The sequence below is a fragment of the Nycticebus coucang genome, chromosome 4 (assembly GCF_027406575.1).
Source record: "Nycticebus coucang isolate mNycCou1 chromosome 4, mNycCou1.pri, whole genome shotgun sequence".
NCBI classification, from domain to species: domain Eukaryota; kingdom Metazoa; phylum Chordata; class Mammalia; order Primates; family Lorisidae; genus Nycticebus; species Nycticebus coucang.
The window spans coordinates 130,248,739-130,270,990 of record NC_069783.1 but is presented as its reverse complement, the minus strand read 5'-3'; the positions used below and the strand labels follow the sequence as shown (position 1 = coordinate 130,270,990).

Genomic DNA, 22,252 nt, shown 5'->3' with positions numbered 1-22,252 from the left:
GTGCTGTGGCGTCACAGCTCACAGCAACCTCAAACTCATGGGCTTAAGAGATTCTCTTGCCTTGGGCGGCACCTGTGGCTCAGTGAGTAGGGCGCCGGCCCCATATGCCGAGGGTGGCGGGTTCAAACCCAGCCCCGGCCAAAACTGCAACAACAACAACAACAACAAAAAAAAAAGAGATTCTCTTGCCTCAGCCTCCCAAGTAGCTGGGACTACAAGTGCCTGCCACAACACCTGGCTATTTTTTGGTTGCAGTTGTCATTGTTGCTTAGCAGGCCCAGGCCGGGCTCGAACCTGACAGCCTCAGTGTATGTGGCTGGCGCCCTATTCACTGAACTACAGGTGCCAAGCCTGAAGGACTAATTCTTAATCTCTTAATTCTAAATCCTTCTAATTTTACACTAAGTTGTACTACTTAAAGCTAATCTGATTAACAGGAGAAAGAGCTGCTTGAGTAATAATTAATCACACTCTTATGACTACACTGAGAAAAGTCTCACATGCATTGGACTCTTCTTCAGAAGAAGATAAAAATGTGTGAATATTTACAGAATGGATGAATAACAATCAGAAATTAGTTCTTCTTGGGGGGGTGCCTGTGGCTCAGTGAGTAGGGCACCGGCCCCATATACCGAGGGCACGGGTTTGAACCTGGCCCCAGACAAACTGCAAGAAAAAAATAGCTGGGCATTGTGGTGGGCACCTGTAGTCCCAGCTACTCAGGAGGCTGAGGCAAGAGAATTGCCTAAGCCCAGGAGTTGGAGGTTGCTGTGAGCTGTGATGCCACGCACTCTATTGAGGGCGACAAAGTGAAACTCTTGTCTCGAAAAAAAAAGAAAGAAAGAAAAAAAGAAATTAGTTCTTCTCATTTAAAAATACTTTTCTGGATAAATCAGCAAAAATGTAAGACATACTATCTTTGAGTGATGTCTCCAACTTTCTTTCTTCTTTTTTTTTAGAGACAGAGTCTCACTTTATTGCCCTCGGTAGAGTGCTGTGGCATCACAGTTCACAGCAACCTCCAGCTCTTGGGCTTAAGCGATTCTCTTGCCTCAGCCTCCCGAGAAGCTGGGACTATAGGCACCCGCCACAACGCCTGCTATTTTTTTGTTGCAGTTTGGTCAGGGCCGGGTTCGAACCTGCAGCCCTTGGTATATGGGCCTAGCACCCTACCTACTGAGCCACAGGTGCTGCCTGATGTCTCCAGCTTTCAAGAGAGAACACAACCTTCCCTTCACACTAAACCAACTTGCCCATTTAACAGGCTCACTATGTTTTAAATCCTAGATCTGCAATGTTAGATTTGTTCTATATTAGCATCCGTTACAGCAGACATTAGCTTACGTGTGGCCATTAAGCATTTAAAATATATCTAGGAAGACATTTTAGAAACTGAAGTTTTATATTTGTGTTTTATATTTCTATGAACTTTTATATTTATATAATAATTAACTTTAATTAATTTAAATTTGAACAGCACCCCATGGCTAATATTCAACAGCACAATTCTAGACAAAAGGCTTTGGCATTCATCCTCTGGCAAGAGATCCATATTATTTCCACTAGTAAGCAAGAAGCTGAGTCTGATTTTGGAATCTATGCAAAATTGAGAGCTAACGCGGAACATTAACGCATTGCTTCTGACTAAGAGAACAAGGCAAAGTTTACTTCGCTGACACTCCTTTTTGGCACTACACTGGAGAAGACACCCATGGTGATAAGGCAAAAAGATCAATCAAAGAAGTTAACCTCTGCGGTGCATCTCACAAGGGTATAAGTGAAACTTAGTAAATGTGGAATGTAAATGTCTTAACACAATAACTAAGAAAATGCCAGGAAGGCTATGTGAACCAGTGTGATGAAAATGTGTCAAACGGTCTATAAAACCAGTGTATGGTGCCCCATGATCGCATTAATGTACACAGCTATGATTTAATAGAAAAAAGAAGTTAACCTGTCCTGATTCACAGACGACATAATTATCTACAAAGAACATTCTAAGCAATCTACACATCTGTGAAAACTCTTAGAACTAACAGGTGAACAGAGCAATGCTGAAGGAGGCAGATTCAGTATACAAATAATTTCAAGACGACAGCAGCAAAGAATATGGAAATGTAACATAAAAAAGGATTTATACCACCATCAGAAACAACATTTAGGAATAAACTTACAAAGGATAAGTGTGGTTCTACCATAAACTAGACAACACGCCTAAAGGAAATTAAAGGTCCAGACAGAAGCAAGGGTGTACCATGTTCATGGATCAGCACACGACTGAACACTGATGTCATTCTCCCCCAGACTGACTCACAGGTTCAATGGAATCCCAATTAAAACCTTAGTATATTTTACTGTGTTTGTAGAATATAAATTGATGCTAAAATGAATATGGAAATGCAAGGGACAGAGAACGCCCATAACAAATTTGGAAAACAGCAAAGTTGGTATGTGACCTGAAGACCTAATAAAATATAGGCGAAAGGCCTATATGCCTCTGTGCCCACCATTCTGAGAGTGAGTGGGGACAAATTCTTACTTTGCACAGTCAGGCTGAAACCAGGGCTGAACCCTAACTAGGCCATTAAGCTTGAGTGCTTTGGAGGTGAAAGTCCAGTGCTCAGAAGCTGGCCATGGGGCTAGGGCATGCAAGCACACCATTGGTAAGTCCTAGGAATCTCCGGGCTGTGGTTTTATAAGATAAGGTCTTGGTCTCCAGGTGATTTGGGCTTTCAGAGAGCAGAAGAACAATCAACCTTTTCCCCACAGCAGTCTTGTGACTTAGCAGCTTATGGAAAAAATGGCCAACAGCATGTTTTTCTGAGACTACAGAAAATTTTAAATATAATATAAAGAATGAATATCAATTGATCAGTAGATTAGCAGATTCCAGGAAAGGATTAATTTGTCCTTACAATATACATATGAAGTGATTGTATGTTTATTGATTAACAGTGTGTACTTGGAGAACTGGCTATTTAAGCTAGTCAGAAATAAAGAAGTTTGCTACATGCCACCAGAGCTTGTAGCCCCCTTTTGCCTCACACTATTTCAATAAGCAGGTCTAACCTCCGCATCATTGACCACCTGAATGGCCCTCACACAACAATAAAGCTCTTAACAGAGTCCATGTTATTGCCATGAGGGCAGACATACAGATCAACAAAACAGAAGAGACTCCAGAAATAGCCACATGAACTTATGATCCAATGATTTGGCAAAAGTACCCCCCAAAACTCAATAAGCCCAGATACGTGTTTTACAAAAATAAAAAAAAAATCTGTCCTAAAATTCATATGGAATCTCAAAAGAACTTCAAACAGCAAAACAACCTTGAAAAAGATGAACAAAATTGTAGACATCATACTTCCTAATTTTAAAATTTACTATATGAAGCTACAGTAAGCAAAATAGTATGTTAACAGCATACAGCATACAGGTCAATGGAACAGAACAGGGAACCCACAAATAAACTCAAATACAGCAACATACAGTCAAATGGTTTTTGATGAGGATGTCAAGACTCTTTTGAGACAGAGTCTCACTATGTCGCCCTCAGTGGAATGCTGTGAAGTCACAGCTCACAGCAACCTCAAACTCTTGGGCTTAAGTGATTCTCTTGCCTCAGCCTCCTCGCAGTAGCTGGGACTACAGGTGCCCACCACAAAGTCCAGCTATTTTTTTGTTGGAGTTGTCATTGTTGTTTAGCTGGGTTCAAACTTGCCAGCCTTAGTGTATTTGGCCAGTGCAGAGCTCCAGGCCTTAGTGTATTTGGCCAGTGCAGAGCTCCAGGCGCAGAGCTGACATCAAGACTCTTTAATGGGGGAAAGAGTATTCTTCAATAAACGATGTTGGGAACTGGGCTGTAAGCTGCAGTAGAATGAAAGTGGATCCTTACCTTACACCACACAAAAATTAACTCAAAATGGACTAAAGACTTAAACATAAAAACTAAAATTATAAAACTCTGGCTTAGTGCCTGTAGCTCAAGCAGCTAAGGCACCAGCCACATACACCAGAGCTGGCGGGTCTGAATCCAGCCCAGGCCTACCAAACACCAATGACAATTACAACCAAAAAATAGCTGGGCATTGTGGTGTGCACCTATAGTCCCAGCTACTTGGGAGGCTGAGGCAAGAGGATCGCTTAAACCCAAGAGTTTGACGTTGCTGTGAGCAGTGATGCCACAGCATTCTACTCAGGGCGACAGCTTGAGACTGTCTCAAAAAAAAAAAACAACCCCCAAAACTCTTAGAAGACAATGAGGGAAAGCTTCATGCTGTTGTATTTGGCATTTTTAAAATATGACAACAAAAGCATAGGCAACTGAAGCAAAAACAAACATTGTGCATTAAGGGACACAAAAAAGTAAGAAGGCAGCTTGCACAGTGGGAGTTCAGGAACGCCTCACGCCACTGCACCTGTAGACTCCATTTTTTACAGATTACAGACCGAAAGTTTACGGGCACCCAGCATTGACCAAGTCTATCAGCATCATTTTTCCAACCACACCTGTTCCTCTCTGTCTCTGAGTGACATTCTGTTGATTCTTACAATATTTGAAACTTTTTCATTACATCTGCTACTCTTACTTGTGATCTGGGCTGTAACCTGCAGTAGAATGAAAGTGGATCCTTACCTTACACCATGCACAAAAATCAACTGAAAACGGACTGAAGACTTAAACATAAAAACTAAAATTATAAAACTCTGGCTCAGTGCCTATAGCTCAAGTGGCCTGTTATGACTGTAATTGTTTTAGGGGGCCACAACCACCCCCTATAGATAGTGAACATAATGGATAAATGTTGTATGTGTGATCTGCTGGGAGAATGGGGACCGAAGTCCCCATTCGTGGCAAAGGAAAGCACCCTCGAGAAAAGGAGGAAAACTAAAAAGTAAGCTGAGTGAGTCAGAACAAAGAAAAGTCAGCTAGTTTACATTTAAGCTAGGCATTGGTAGCAAGCTTCTTGCATTTTCTGAAATTCTAGCGTGTTGGGGATACAGTTTACAAACACCCTGCTGGGTCTGTGAGCACTCTGAGGAGAGTAATGGTCAGAGAAGAGGCTATGACAATGTCCTAGAAAAGATACATCTTCTAGGGCATTTCCTGCCCATTAAACAGGCAAAGCAAATACCCATTGTGGAGATTTGCATTTGGCTGGGGCAGAGACCAAGGGAGTAGCTGGAGTCCTGAGATATGGGCAGAAGAGCTTACATCCCTTATTGCAGAGGAAGATCCTCTGTGGTGGTGATGGGAGGAAAATGCCTCCCTCCCACTGATCCTTCCAAGGAGATTAACACAGGTGGTGTTTTACTCCACAGAGAACTAGCAGATTTTAAACCTTGCTAGAAATCTGTGTGTGTGACCTCAAGCAGGAGGCTCTCCCAATACAAGGCTCAGATTTCAGATTACTGGAGGCCACCCTTAAGGTTAATAATAACAACAATAGGAGCTGATGTGATCGATCTGAGAAACTGCTGGCATCTTTGTTCCCTCCCTCATCTTACCCTCTGGGCAAATAGACTCCAATAAAATCAGAGTGGAGCAAACACTGGGCCGTTGCTGGAATCCCACGATAGGCAATGGACCCCTGAGCTCCCACTTTGAATTCTACTCTATGTCTCTTGTCTTTTTTTACCGTTGCTTCTAACTCCATATTTCTTCAGTTGATCACTGCCAGTTTCCACAGGTCTCAGCAGACACCGCTCACAGGGCAGGACCCCCACATGATCTAATTTCTCTACCAACTAGCCATTGACCCATTCCTCTCTCTGTTCTTGGGCCTCCCTATTCCTTGAGACACAACAATATTGAAATTAGGCCAATTAACAACTCTACAGTGGCCTCTAAGGGTTCAGGTGAAAGAACAGTCACATGTCTCTCACTTTAAATCAAAAGCTAGGGATGACAAGGCTCAGCGAGGCAGCCATGTTGAAAGCTGAAAACAGGCCCAAACCTGGGCTTCTTGCACCACACAGCCAGGTTGTGAATGAAAGGAAATGCTCTTGAAGGAAATTAAAAGTGCTGCTGATGTGTACATGAACACATGAGTGAAAAGAAAGCAAAACTTCCCCAGTGCTGATATAGAGAAAACTCTGGTGATCTGGATTAAAAATCAAACCCGTCACAACATTCTCTGAAGCCAGGGGTCCTCAAACTGTGGCCTGCAGGCCACATGAGGCGGTGTGATTGTATTTGTTCCCGTTTTGTTTTTTTACTTCAAAATAAGATATGTGCAGTGTGCATAGGAATTTGTTCATAGTGTTTTTTTTTTTTTTAAATTATAGTCCGGCCTTCCAACTGTCTGAGGGACAGTGAATTGGCCCCCTGTTTAAAAAGTTTGAGGATGCCTGCAAGCCAGGACCCTCTTTCAATTCCATGAGGGCTGAGAGCAGTGAAGAAGCTGCAGAAGAGAAGTTGGAAGCCAGCAGAGACTGGTTCATGAGGTCTAGGGAAAGATGCCGTCTCCATAACACAAAAGTGCAGGGGAAGCAGTGGGTGCTGATGGGGGAGCTGCAGCAAGTTGTCCAGAAGATCCAGCTTTGAACATTGATAAAGGCGGCTACCCTGAAAAACGGATTATTGATCTACCAGAGATGGCTTCTATTGGCAAATGATGCCATTCAGGACTCTCACAGCTGGAGAGGAGTCAATGTCTGGCATCAAGAATCACAGAACAGGCTGACTGGTTGGTGGCTAATGCAGCAGACTCTCAGTGGAACTAGCACCCGTTCACCATTCTGAAAATCCCAAGCCCTTCAGAATTATGCCAAGTGCACTCTGTGCTCCACAACAGAACAAGAGCTTGCAATGAACTGTTTATGCTTCACTGAATACTTTACTGCATAAGTCCACTGTTGAGACCTATAGTTCATAAAAACATTACTTTCAAAAGATTCGTACTCGTTAGCAATGCTAACCGGTCACCAAGAACTCCTTATCACTGGAGATATACAAGGAGATAAATGTTGTTTCTAGGCCTGCTAACACCACATTCATCCGGCAGTCCATGGATTAGAGTAATTTCTACGTTCAAGGGTTACTGTTTAAGATATACATTTGCAAAGCTATAGCGAAACCCACAAAACCCACAATATTTTCAAGGTAGTGATTTTTCTGATGGATCTGGGCAAAGTAAACTTAAAACCTTCCAGAAAGGAGTCCTGGTTCTAGGTGCCATTAAGAACATTCATGATTAGGCCGGGCATGGTGGCTCATGCCTGTAATCCCGGCACTCTGCAAGGCTAAGAAGGGTGGATTGCTTAAACTCACGAGTTTGAGACCAGCCTGAGCAAGAGTGAGACCCTGTCTCTAAAAACTACCTGGGTGTTGTGGCAGGTACCTGTAGTCCCAGCTAGTCGGGAGGCTGAGTCAAGAGGATTCCTTGAGCCCAAAAGCTTGAGGTTGCTGTGAGCTGTGATGCCACGGCACTCTACCCAGGGTGACAGAGTGAGACTCTTGTCTCAGAAAAAAAAAAAAAATTATAGTTCAGGGGAGGTGAAAATATCAGCACTAACAGGAGTTTGGAAGAAGTGGATTTTCTCATGGATGACACTGAAGAGAAGGAAGCTTTGCAGAGGTGACAGAAACAGCAAGACAGCTAGAATGCACAGTGGAGCCTGAGGATGGGACTGGAGTGCCACAGTTCAACAATAAAACTTGAATGGATATGGACTTGCTTCCTTGGGAACAGCAAACAAAGTACTTTCCAGCGACAGAATCTGCTGCTGGTGAAGCTGCTGCGAACACTGTTGAAGTGACAGCAAAGGATTTATTAACAGAAAAGGACTTAAACATAATTGATTTAGCAGAGGGAGGGTTTGAGAGAATTGGCTCCAATTGTGAAAGAGTACCTGCGGGCAAAATGCCATCAAACAGTGTCACGCTACAGAGCCATCTCACATGGAGGGAAGCATCCATACGTGCAGCAAATCTCACTGACGTATTTTAAGACATTGCCACAGTTGACCCAACCTTTTTAGCAAAATCACCTTGATCAGTCAGCGGGCATCAACATTAAGGACCAAGGCAAGACTCTCTCCACCAGCAAAAAGATGATGACTCACAGAAGGCTGGGCAATCACCAGCATGTTTTAGGAATAAAGTATTTTATTTATTTGTTTTTGCAGTTTTTGGCTGGGGCTGGGGTTTGAACCCGCCACCTCCGGCATGTAGGGGTGGCGCCCTACTCCTTTGAGCCACAGGCACTGCCTGGAATAAAGTATTTTTAAATTAAGGTATATTCATTGCACTTTAGCTGTTTTTTTTGGCCGGGGCTAGGTTTGAACCCGCCACCTCCAGCATATGGGACCGGCGCCCAACTCCTTGAGCCACAGGCGCCGCCCTACACTTTAAAAATCTAATGCTACTGGACGTCTAATTAACTATAGTGAAAATACAACATTTAAATGCACTGGGAAATGAAAATATTTGGTTCTCTTTACTGCAGTGATCGGGAACCAAACCCACAATACTTTCAAGGTATGCCTGTACATGGAAATCATATACCCAAAATACATAAAATATGCACACAACTACACAACAAAACTCCACAAACAACAAAATTAAAAAAATGGGTGAAACTTAGACATTTCTCCAAAGATACACCAATGGCCAATGAACACATAAAAAGATGCTGAACATCATTAATCATTAGGGAAATGCAAATAAAAACTACAATAAGGGGCGGCGCCTGTGGCTCAGAGGGGTAGGGCACTGGCCCCATATACTGGAGGTGGCGGGTTCAAACCCAGCCCCGGCCAGAAACTGCAAAAAAAAAAAAAAAGAAAAAGAAAAGAAAACCATAGTAAGATAACATCACACATTCAACAGAACGGATACTATAAAAATAAATAATACAAACTTTACAAATGTTGGTGAGGATGTGAGAAGACTGCAGTGCTCACCACAATTGTTGAGAATGATGCAGCCACTATGGGAAACAGCATGGCAATCCCAAAGAATTGAAAGCAGGGTGTCAAAAAGACATGTGAACACTCACGGTCACAGCAGCATTATTCTCAGATCTTGCTTTTTTCTTTTCTTTTTTTTTTTTTTTTGAGACGGAGTTTCACTATGTTGTCCCTGGTAGAGAGCTGTGACATCACAGCTCACAGCAACCTCAAACTCCTGGGCTTAAGGGATTCTCTTGCCTCAGCTTCCCAAGTAGCTGGGACCACAGGCTTCCACCACAACGCCCACTATTTTTTGTTGTTGTTGTTGTTGTAGTTATTATATGGCAGGCTCAGGCTGAGTTCAAACCTGCCAGCCCTGGTGTATATGGCTGGTGCCCTAGCTGCTGAGCTACAGGCACCGAGCCAGATCTTGCTTTTTTTAAGGTACTATGTTCTGAGCCACACAGCTAGAAAAGAGTTAATTTGCCTATCCAGCTATTTAGCTAAGCTTCTCAACAAGGAATATTATTAGGATATTATTATCTACCAGCAAAGTTGGTATGTAACTACAAAATTTGAGAAACAAGGCTACTATTGCTAAAGTTTGGTTTTTAGAGACATTGTCTCACTCTGTCACCCAGGCTAAAGTGCTGTGGCCTCAGCCAAGCTCACAGCAACCTCCAACTCCTGGGTTTAAGTGATCCTCCTGCTTCAGCCTCCTGAGCAGCTGGGGCTACAGGCATATACCACTACACCGGGCTAATTTTTTTATTTTTGGTAGAGATGAGGTCTCGCTCTTGCTCAGGCTGGTCTTAAATTTCTAAGCTCAAGCAATCCTCCCACCTTGGCCTTCCAGAGTGCTAGGATTAGAGGTCTGAGCCACTGCGTCAAGCTAAAGGAAAGTTTTTTATGACATCATGATATAGCAAGGCAATAAATAAGGTGAGTTCTTGAATTTAGGAAAAGGAACAACTCAGTAGTGAAATTTGATATAATTTTTTTCTTTCTTTTGTTATTTTGCAGTCTTTGGCCGGGGCTGGGTTTGAACCCATCATTTCTGGCATATGGGGCCAGCGCCCCACTCCTTTGAGCCACAGGCACTGCCCAAAATTTGATATAATTTAAATCTAAAACAGGCCAGGTGCAGTGGCTCACGCCTGTAATCCTAGCACTCTGGGAGGCCGAGGCAGACAGATTGCTTGAGCTCAGGAGTTCAAGACCAGCCTGAACAAAAATGAGACCCTGTCTTTACTAAAAACAAACAAAAAAATGAAAAACTGAGGCAAGAGGATCACTTGAGCCCAAGAGTTTGAGTAAGACTGTCTCAAAATAAATAAATAAATAAAATCCAAAATACATGATCAGTAAGTAAGATAAAGGCTTGTTGCCTTAAAAGAATTCTAAAGTTAGTTATAAGTATACACTAACTTAAGTTTATACTATGCAAATTTATAAAATAATCAATTTTATTTTATTTTGGTTTAGAGACAAAGAGTCTTACTCTGTTGCCCTCAGTAGAGTGCCATGGCATCACAGCTCACAGCAACCTCAAACTCCTGGGCCCAAGTGAATCTCTTCCCTCAGACTCCCAGGTAGCTAGGACTATAGGTGCCCACCACAACACCCTGCTAGTTTTTCTATTTTTTTTAGTAGAGACTGGGTTTCACTCTTGCTCAGGCTGGTCTCAAACTCCTGAGCTCAAGCAATCTGCCCGCCTCAGCCTCCCACAGTGCTGGGATTACAGGCATGAACCACCGCACCTGGCTTATAAAACAACTGATTTTGAATATAACTTAGGAGTGACCTACTTTTGCTGTCTTGACCATATGGTAAATGTCAAACTCTCACTGCCTTTAGGCACTCACAGCTTATGGTAAACATGTTCTAATTAGACTGAACTAATATACGAACTCAAATCTACAGGGAGAAATAAAGAACACTAGGCTTGCCGCCTGTAGCTCAGCAGCTAGGGCACCAGCCACATACAACAGAGCTGGTGGGTTCAAATCCAGCCCGGACCTGCCAAACAACGAGAACTAGAACCAAAAAATAGCCAGGCATTGTGGTGGGTCCTGTAGTCCCAGCTACTTGGGAGGCTGAGGCAAGAGAATTGCTTAAGAGTTTGAGGTTGCTGTGAGCTGTGACGCCACATCACTCTACCCAGGGTGACATAGTGAGACTCTGTTTCAAAAAAATAATAATAATAAATGTTAGTTAATATAAAAACTCCATACATCTATTTTTCTCACTACTTCTCTTAATGTCAATAAACAATACCATGTAAAACTATGATAGCCAGGCATGGGGGCTCGCACCTGTAATCTCAGTACTTAGGGAAGTGGAGAGAGGAAGATGCTCAAGGCCATGTGTTTCAGACCAGTCTGAGCAACATAGTGAGATGCCATCTCTACAAAAGTAAAAAAAAATTATCCCAGCATGGTGATATGTAGTCCCAGTTACCTAGGAGGCAGAAACAGAAGGACTGGCTGAGCCCAGGAGTTCACGGCTGCAAGTGAGCTACCATAGGGTCACTTCGTTAAGGGAACAGAGCTAAAAGGGAGTGAAATTTCTATATTTTAACGGAATTAGGTTAATAGGAGTCTGAAACAGTTTGTGTCAAGTTAGGATGCATTTGTGAACCCCAAGGCAACCACTAAACACACACACACAAGATAGTAAAAGAAAACTTCACAAGAATTAGAATGATACACTACATTTTTAACGAGAAAAGCACAAGGGAGACCACTGTGCAGATGTTCCTGGAACAGCTTGATCATGTTGCTAAAGCCAGGATTTTTCAGAACAAGCAAGAAAATGAACAAATCTTAGTTACTGACCAAGAAAAAAGAGGCCAGGCACAGTGGCTCACATCTGTAATTCTAGCACTCTGGGAGGTTGAGGTAAGAGGATAAATTGAGGTCAGGAGTTCAAGACCAGCCTGAGTAACAGTGAGATGCCATCTATAGTAAAAATAGAAACAATTATCTGGGCATGGTGGCACATACCTACAGTCCCAGCTTCTTGGGAGGCTGAGGCAGGGGGATCACTTAAGCTCAGGAGTTTGAAGTTGCAGTGAGCTATGATGATGCCACTGCACTCTACCCAGGGTGACAGAGCAAGACTTTGTCTCAACAACAAGAAAAAAGAAATTATTTGTACCAGATGGTAATTCACTTAAAAAATAACAAACTGTAGACAGACATGGTGGCTCATGTCTTTAATCCTTGCATTCTGGGAGACTGAGATGGGAGGATTGCTTGAGCTTAGGAGTTTGAGACCAGCCTGAGCAAGAGCGAGACCTTGTCTCTACTTAAAAAATAGAAAACTTAGTCAAGTACTATGGTGGGTGCCTATAGTCCCAGCTACATGGGAAGCTGAGGATCACTTGAGTCAAAGAGTTTTTTTGTTTTTTGTTTTTTTTTCCCAGACAGAGTCTTACTCTGTTGCCCTGGGGCAGTGCTGTAGTGTCACAGCTCATAGCAACCTCTAACTCCTGGGCGCAAGCGATTCTTTTGCCTCAGCCTCCCAAGTAGCTGGGACTACAGGCACCCGCCACAACGCCCAGCTAGTTTTTAGAGACGGGGTCTCACTCTTGCTCAGGCTGGTCTCAAACTCCGGTCTCTCAGAGTGCTAGTATTACAGGCATGAGCCACTATGTCCAGCCCAGCCCAAGAGTTTTAATTAATTAAAAAGAAAGTTGAGGATAATCATGGGGAGGAGCCAGAAGAATTCTGGCAACATGAAAAATCAGAGCACATCAACTCACCCACGAGATTACCAGGGAGATACAGCAGAAAATACCATCCACAGAGAAATTGTTGAAATGTTAGAAATAGAATTCAGAATATGGATGGCAAATAAGATGAATGGAAATGAGAAGATGGAAACGGAAATCCAAAAAACAGTCCAAAAGTTGCCTTAAGAATTTAGTGAAATTAAAGACAAAGTCACCAAAGATATGGACGTAATGAGGAAAGATATAGCAGAGGTTAAGAAATTGAAAGAGGGCTCAGTGCCTGTAGCTAAGTGGTTAGCCACATGCACTGGTGCTGGCGGGTTTGAACCCGGCCCGAGCCTGCCAAACAACAATGACAACTACAACAACAACGAAAATAGTCAGGCATTGTGGCGGGTGCCTATAGTCCCAGCTACTTGGGAGGCTGAGGCAAGAGAATCGCTTAAGCCCAGGAGTTGGAGGTTGCTGTGAGCTGTGACGCCATAGCACTCTATGGAGGGCCATAAAGTGAGACTCTGTCTCAAAAAAAGAAAAAAGAAATCAAAAGAGGCATTCAAGGAGCTTCAAAACACAGCAAAGAGTATTAGTAATAGAGCCTAATATGGAGAAGAAAGAATTTCAGAAATTGAAGACAAGACTTTTAAAGTAACCCAATCATTCAAAGAGGCAGAATAAAAGAGAACAGACTATTCCCTGAGAGAGTTATGGGATTATAACAAAAGATCGAACATCTGAATTATAGGGGTCCCTGAAGGAGAAGAAGATGGTCCTAAAAGCAAAGACATCATGGTGGAGAATTTACCAAGCATTGAGAGAGACACAGAAATTCAGACATTAGGTAGTTTCAGAACCCCAGCATGAGTCAGTCCAAAGAAAGCATCTCCTAGACACATTATGATTAACTTTGCAAAGTCAGTATGAAGGAGAAAATCCTGCCAGCAGCCAAGTGTAAGAAAAGTCTTACCTAGAAACAGCACAAGACATTACAAATGGAAGAACATCCCATGCTCGTGGCTGGGGAGAATCAACATCATTAAACGTCCATGCTGTACAAAGTGATCTACAGATTTAATGCAATCCCCATCAAAGCACCACTGTCATACTTTGAAGAACTTGAAAAAATACTACTTCGTTTCATATGGAACATTCAAAAGCCCCAAATAGCTAACACAATTTTAAGAAACAGAAACAAATCTGGAGGCAAAATGTTCCCAGACTTCAGGCTATGCTACAAGTCCGCAGTGATCAGAACAGCATGGTCCTGGCACAAAACTAGAGACCTGGATCCATGGAATATAATAGAGAACCTAGAGGTGAACCCAGCCACATCTTGCCATCTGATCTTTGGTAAGTCAAACTAAAGCACACACTGGGGAAAATCATCCCTATATAATAAATGGTCCTGGGAGAACTGGTTAGCCACATGTATAAGACTGAAACTGGACCTGCACCTCTCACCACTTACAAAAACTGACTCAGTGGATAAAATATGTATTTATTTATTTATTTTTTAGAGACAGAGTCTCACTTTATTGCCCTTGGTAGAGTGACGTGGTGTCAGAGCTCACAGCAACTTCCAACTCCTGGGCTTAGACGATTCTCTTGCCTCAGCCTCCCGAGTAGCTGGGACTATAGGTGCTGGCCACAATGCCTGGCTATTTTTTTTGTTGCAGGGCTGTGTTTGAACCCTCCACTCTTGGTATATGGGGCCAGCGCCCTACCAGCTGAGCCACAGGAGCCACCCTGGATAAAAGATTTAAATTTAAGATACGAAAACAGTAATTCTAAAACAAAGTGTGGGAAAAACTCTTGACAAAATTGATCTGGGAAAATATTTTATGAAAAAGATCCCCTTGGTGGCAGCGCCCACAGCTCAGTGGGTAGGGTGCCAGCCACCTACACTGAGGCTGGCAGGTTCAAATCTGGCCCAGGCCTGCTAAAGCAACAATGATAACTGCAACAGAAAAATAGCCGGGCATTGTGATGGGAACCTGTAGTTCCAGCTACTTGGGAGGCTGAGGCAAGACAATCACTTAAGCCCAAGAGTTGGAGGTTGCTGTGAGTTGTGATGCCATAGCACTCCACCGAGGGAGACACAGTGAGACTCTGTCTCAAAAAAAAAAAAAAAAAGAGAGAGAAAGAAAAGACCCCCTTGGTAATTGCAGAAACACCAAAAATAAATAAATGGATCATGATCAAGTTAAAAAGCTCCTCCACAGCTAAGGGTACAACAACAAAAGCCTTCAGAAAGGAAGAACATGTTTGCTGTGAATCTGACAAGGGGCTGATGACTAGAATCTACAGAGAACTCAAATTAATCAACAAGAAAAGAGCAAAAAATTGCATTTATAAGTAGGCAAGAGACTTGATCACAAACTTCTCTGAAGATGACAGACGAATGGCCAACAAACACATGAAAAATGCTCATCGTCCCTAATCATCAGAGAAATGCAAATAAAACCCCTCTGAGATAGCACCTAACTGCAGTGAGATTAGCCCACATCACAACATCTGGAGTCTGCAGATGCTGGTGTGGATGTGGAGAGAAGGGAACAATTTTGCACTGCTTGTGGGATTACGTCTATGGAAAGAAGTAATTCTCAAAGAACTGAAAGTCGACCTTCCTTTTGATCCTGCAATCCCATTACTTGGTATCTACCCAGGAGGAGAAAAAAAAATCATTTTGCCACAAGGACATTTGCATTAGACTGTTTACTGGAGTTCAATTCACAACTGCCAAGATGTGGAAGCACCCCAAGTACTCATCAACCCATGACTGGATTAACAAACTGTGGTATATGTACACCATGGAATACTGTTTAGCTATAAGAAAATATGGAGACTTTTTATCTTTTGTGTTTACCTGGATGGAGGTGATATACATTCTTCTTAGTAAAGTATCTGAAGAAAGGAAAAAAAGTATCCAATGTACTCAAGACTTATATGAAACAAATATATAAGAAACTGCACACCGGGTGGCACCTGTGGCTCAGTGAGTAGGGTGCCAGCCCTGTATGCCGAGGGTGGTGGGTTCGGACCCAGCCCCGGCCAAACTGTAACAGAAAAACAGCCGGGCGTTGTGGCGGGCGCCTGTGGTCCCAGCTGCTCAGGAGGCTGAGGCAAGAGAATCGCGTAAGCCCAAGAGTTAGAGGTTGCTGTGAGCTGTGTGACGCCACAGCACTCTACCGAGGGCGGTACAGTGAGACTCTGTCTCTACAAAAAAAAAAAAAAAGAAAGAAACTGCACACCCTCGGAAAAGAAAAAACACAAATACAATCTGGTAAAAGGAAGGGAAGAAGAGGGAGGAGGCAGGAGGCAGGGTGACAGGTGGGATCTCACTAACGTGCACAACGTGAGGGTGTTCAGCACGCCCCCTGGGTGAAGGGCTCAACTACAACTTGAACTGCACCTTAGAAAAATGTAAACAATGTAACCTAAACATTTGTATCTTCGTATTAATCTGAAAATTAGAAAATAAAAAACTTAAAAATAAAAGCTGGAAAAAAAACACAAGTGCACAGGATATAAAGATACAAACATCAACGGTATTTCTATATACCAGTAAGAAACAATCCAAAAATAAAATTAAGAAAGTACGTTGGGAATCAGCAAACAAAGAAGAAAGTAATTCCAGGCTCAGCGCCCGTAGCACAGTGGTTATGGTGCCGGCCACATGCACCCAGGCTGGTGGGTTTGAGCCTGGCCCGGGCCTGCTAAACAACAATGACGACTACAACAACACCAAAAAATAAAAATAGCTGGGTGTTGTGGTGGGCATCTGTAGTCCCAGCTACTTGGGAGGCTGAGGCAAGAGAATTGCCTAAGCCCAGGAGTTGGAGGTTGCTGTGAGCTGTGATGCCACGGCACTCTACTGAGGGTGACATAGTGAGACTCTGTCTCAAAAAAAAGTAATTCTGTGCCTAATATCAAAAAAGAGAAAAAATACTTAGGGGTAAATTTAATAAAAGATGTATAGGATTTGTATACTAAATGCATAAAATATTGAAAGAAATTAAAGACGTACATAAACAGAGAGACATTGAGGGACCAAACACTTAATATTGTCAAGATAGCAATTCTTGCCAAATTGACTAATAAATTCAATATTATCCCAATCAAAATCCCAGCAGACTTTTTATAAAAATTGATAAACTGAACCTAAAACTTATAGGGAAATACTAGTTTCAAATAGTTTCAGAAACTATTTTCAAAAATACAAAGTTAGGGGTGGCACCTGTGGCTCAAGGAGTAGAGTGCCAGCCCCATATACCAGAGGTGACAGGTTCAAACCTGGCCCCAGCCAAAAACTGCCAAAAAAGAAAAAGAAAAAAAAAATACAAAGAGTACTGACACTATTTAATTTGAAATTTGTTACAAAGTTACAGCATTAAGAAATCAAGTAACTGCATGAGTCTGGGCACATGAAACAGAATTGACAGGTCAGAAGTAAATCTTTAAATTTATGGTCTATTGATTTTCACTGAAGGTGCTGAGGTTCAAAGGGGAAAGACAGTCTTTTCAACAAATAGCGTTGGGGATAATTCAATAGATGTGCCCTACCTCCCGTCACCTCCCAAAAAAGAAAAGGAAAGGACTTATACCTGTATCTCACACCATATACAAAAATTAACTTGAAAAGGACTTCCACCCAGAAGTGGGGCTGTGCTCTCAACAGACTCTGAGCCTGCCGGACCCTGACCTTGGACTTCCCAGCCCCAAGATCTGTGACCCTGACCTTGAACTTCCCAGACCCAGGATCTGTGAGAAATAAATTTCTGTTCATTCTAAGTTTCTTAGTCTCAGTCATTTTGTTACAGCAGTATGGACTAAGACATCATTGGGAAAATGAAAAGACAAGCTACAGCTTGGCAGAAAACATCTGTAAATCACATAGCTACAAGTGGATAGTTAATAAGCTGATAAATGACATACATCAGAATACACAAAGAACTCTCTGAAATAAAAATATACATAAAGAACTAATAACCAATGGTAAGACCAAAAAAAAAAAAAGTGAAAGAAAATAAAGAAATGGGCAAAGATACAAAGATAAATTTTTCAAAAAGGATAAATGTCTAAAAGACACTTAACATTATTAGGCAGTAGAGAAATGCAAATTAAAACTGCAGAATGCCAGTACACAATCCCTGGAATTAATATAACAAAGAACAAATTTTGACATGGATGTGGTGAAATCGGTATCCTCATACACTGCTGATGGGAATTTGGAAAACAGTTGGCTAGTTTCGTTAAAAGCTAAACAAATTACCATGTGATCCAGCAATTCCACTTCATTCAAAAGAATGAAAACATGTCCAAAGACTTGTGGGCAATGTCCGCAAGCAGCAGTATCTTTCTTTCCTTTTTCTCTTCTTCCCTCCTTCCCTCCCTCCCTTTCTCTCTCTCTCTCTCTGTTATTTTTGAGATGGACTCTCATTTTGTCACCTGGGCTAGAGTGCAGCAGCCTCAAACTCCCAGACTCAAGCAATCCTGCCTCAGCCTCCCCAGTAGCTGGGACTACAGGCACACAACAGCACACCCAGCTAATTTTTAATTTTTTTCTGTAGAGATGGTTCTTGCTCTTGCTTAGGGTGGTTATGAACTCCTGACCTCAAGTGATCCTCTTGCCTCAGCCTCCTAGAGTGCTGGGATTACAGGCATGAGCCACTGCGCCCAGCAGAGTCCTCTTCTGTTGCCCAGGCTGGAGTGCAGAGGTGCGATCTTACCTCGCTGCAACCTGGAACCAATCTGGCCTCAAGTGATCTTCCAAAGATCTGGGATTACTGCATCTGGCCAACAGTTAATATTATTTTTGTTGTTGTTGCAGTTTGGCTGGGGCCAGGGCATGAACCTGCCACCTACTCCCTGAGCCACAGGCACCGCCCAGCTGTAATATTCTCAATACCCAAGAACCGTAAATGATCAAAACGCCCATCAGCTGGTGAAGGGAGAGACAAGATGCAGCATATCTGTAAAGGGAACCCTGCTCTGCTGGCCCAGGCTGCGATGTGGGCGGCCTCAGAGAGCCACGCAAAGGTGCCAGATGGAAAAGACGGCACAGCGTGTGACTCCCTTTATTTGAAATGTCCAGAGAAAACAAATCTTTTGAGAAAGAAAGCAGATCATCAGCTGACTAGAGCTGGAAGTAGGACGCAACTGTAAAGAGGCATCAAAGAACTTTCTCGGGTGCTGGACATGCCCTACAACTACCTCATGGTGGTGGTTCCACAACTCTATCAATTCACTAAAAATCACGGGGCCATACAGTGAGAAGGGGTGAATATTAATGCAAATGATACCCAAGCAATACAGTCAAAAAAGAAAAGATGATTAGATAAGTGCAGTTGTAGGATGGGGTATCTTTTAACTTCAAATAGCCTTGAATTACAGAAGAAATTTCCTCTAGCTTGAAAATTTTTCAAGTTATCCTCAGAACAGCCTCACAAAAAAGAAAAAGGCCCGACCTCCTTTGGAAACCACCTAAAGTCAGATTTAAGTAGCTGAGGGGGCCACCACCTCATATCTCCTCCTGCTGCTCTGGTCCTACAGTGGCCTGTGCTCAATCTACTACTGAAAAACATGGAGAAAATGGAAAAGTTTGTAAAAAGAAATACACATACTCAAAGGGCAACATTTCGTAAAAAATCGGGAACATCATAAGTTCCCTTGGGCCAGTAATGCAAGGTGTCTGCAAATCTTTTCTATAAAGGGACATATACATCTCTGTCCTTTATCTGTCTGCTTTGCTTTTATAACTCTCTATAAAAACTATTCCTACTTGGCTCAGAGCCTGTAGCACAATGGTTATGTGCCGGCCACATGCACCGAGGCTGGTGGGTTCGAAGCCAGCCCAGGCCCGCTAAACAACAACGACAACTGCAACAAAAAAAGTAGCTGGGCGTTGTGGCAGGTGCCTGCAGTCCCAGCTACTTGGGAGGCTGAGGCAAGAGAAGAGCTTAAGCAAGAGTTTGAGGTTGCTGTGAGCTATGATGCCACAGCACTCTACTGAGGGTGACATAGTGAGACCCTGTCTCAAAAAATAAAATAATAAAAACCACTCCTGTTTGAGGGGTGTATAAGAAATGCCCGTCTCCCAATTGCTCAGTTAAGCCCCAGTGCTCTACTTAAGTGGCAGGCAGCAGCTGAGGGACTTGCACCTCTCACTGCTCGGGTTTATAAGAATTCATTACAAATCCATCAGAAGGTGCAGTCTGATGGTGACTGGGGTAAGCACGTTTGCCCCAGGCTTCTCGGAAGGATAAAACCTTAAAATCCTATCTCTTTGGTTCCAGAGCCTCAAATCTCTCCACACAAAAGAAAACAGCAAGCAACATTGTTATAGTTGAAGTGAACATTGAGAAAGAAAAGCAAAAGATAAACTAAAAAAAAAAAAAAACCCAAAACAAAAAAACACAGGGCCGCACCCATGGGTCAGTGGGTAGGGTGCCGGCCCCATATACCGAGGGTGGCAGATTCAAACCCTGCCTTGGCCAAACTGCAACAACAACAACAACAAAATAGCCAGGTGTTGTGATAGGCGCCTGTGGTCCCAGCTACTCAAGAGGCTGACACAAGAGAATCACTTAAGCCCAAGCGCTGGAGGTTGCTGTGAGCTGTGACACCACGGCACTCTATCAAGGGCGACAAAGTGAGACTCTGTCTCTGAAAAAAAACAAAATAAAATAAAACAGACAGAAAAACAAAAGGAACACCCTACCATCTGGACACTGGCCTGGCACTCACAGCCACACTAGCTGCTGCACGTGGAGATAGCAGGGCTGATCAAGGTTTGTCTAAGCACAGACCAAGCAAGGTTACCGTGCAACCCACAAAATTCCAACACCTCTAGAATGAGTGGCTGCTACTTCTTTATGCCTGCTCCTATCTTCTCTCCCTTGTAGAGAAGATTTTTTTGAGATACCCACTCATAATGTTACCCCCACTTTTTTTTTTTTTTTTAGTTGTTGAGACAGAGTCTCACTCTGTTGCCCTGGGTAGAAAAAATGCTCACAGCAACCTCAAAGTCTTGGGCTCAAGTGAAACTCTTGCTTCAGCCTCTCAAGTAGCTGGGACTACACTCACCTGCCATAACACCTAGGTATTTATTTTTTTTTTTAGAGACGGGGTCTTGCTCTTGCTGAAACTCTTGAGCTCAGGCGATCCACCTGCCTCAGCCTTCCAGAGTGCTGGGATGACAGGTGTGAACAACTGAGCCTGGACCAAAGATCCTTTTAAATAAAGGATTGTCAGCTATTTATTTTTAAATAGAAGGTCTTAACTTCCAGATATCGTTCTCGCCTTTGAAATGACACTATCTCTGTAACAAAATAGAAGCCTAGGCAAAGCTAGTATTAGGCATTCACAGATTTTTAAGTATAGAAATAGTTCTCACTTTTCAATGCAAGTGCTAGTGCATTTCACATAAAATATCAACAAATCTATTACGTACATAATCCTTTCATTTTTCCAAACCAAGACATAGGAAAGGATTTTTCTATAGTTCTCAAGGTAACTAGAAGGTTTCAAGTACCTGAGGTTCCCTGAGTTTGGAGAAATGAAATTCTATTGTCAGCTCTCCTGTCACTGTGTCCCAGGATGACAGGGACACCACCACAGCAGGCCCTTGGGGACGGCGCCGCACAGCCCTCCGCACATACACACACACATATACACATGGTGCTGTCACGCGTTCACAGACACATGAGGACAGAGTGCTGGGCACTCATTTCTTCTTGGTGTGTCCGTCTGGCACTATGAGTTCTGTTACAAACAAACTTCGGTATTCAGGGGCCTGTTACTAGGATACACTAAACAAGGCTGGGCCTGGCGGCTCGCACCTGTAATCCCAGCACTCAGAGAGGCCGAGGTGGGTGGATCACCAGAGCTCAGGAGTTTGAGACCAGCCAGCGCAAGAGTGAGACCTCATCTCTACTAAAAGCAGAAAACTGGCTGGGCGTTGTGGACGGCGCTGTAGTCCCAGCGACTCACAAGGCTGAGGCAAGAGGATCACTTGAGCCCAAGAGTTTGAGTTCCTGGGAGCTATGATCCCACAGCACTCTACCCAGGGCGATAAAGTAAGACGCTGTCCTCCGCCCTACCCCCCCCCCCCGCAAAAAATACACTAAAAATAGCTTTTGCCAAAACTTTCAGAATTGAGTTGAATGCTACCGTGACACTTGTCTAGTATTTAAGGTAACAAAGCAGCTAAAGTAAAGTGAAATTCCTTTCTGATGACCCGTTGGATTTACCTTTAAGAGCTATCAATTTTGAGCTGGGTCCACGATGGCATCTCGGCAGAGTTGGGCCATCTGAGTGGTGCCGCTGGGTTGCCCAGGTCAATGATCACTACCTGTGTCTGCTCACCAACCTTCTCCTGGACACATATGAACTTGTCAGATTCCATGGTTAGTGCGCTGAATCCAATGTTGGCTGGATTAATTCCAAGGTTTTGATTAAGTTTTCCCCCTGAAATGGCTCAACTCCAGCCAAGTCTAACAGAAGCAGGAGGAAAAGTTAAACGAGCATTTAGAAAAAAGTTGACACTAGGTAAACATTCAAGGCCAGGCAGGCTCTCTTTCCATATCTTTAACAGATCAGTCCCTGGGCGACAGAGACCTG

The 22,252-nt window shown here is 43.1% G+C and overlaps 1 protein-coding gene across 1 annotated transcript in view; it reads right to left on the bottom strand.

Annotated features, from left to right (window-relative positions):
- CLTCL1 (clathrin heavy chain like 1) overlaps positions 1-22,052 on the bottom strand; it is a 131,655-nt gene extending 109,603 nt beyond the window's left edge. Inside the window, 2 exon segments of the mRNA XM_053587525.1 lie at positions 21,883-21,917; positions 21,919-22,052. Of these exon segments, the coding sequence (XP_053443500.1) occupies positions 21,883-21,917; positions 21,919-22,037 (154 nt within the window). The 5' untranslated portion in view covers positions 22,038-22,052.
- Between the last annotated feature and the right edge of the window lie 200 nt (positions 22,053-22,252).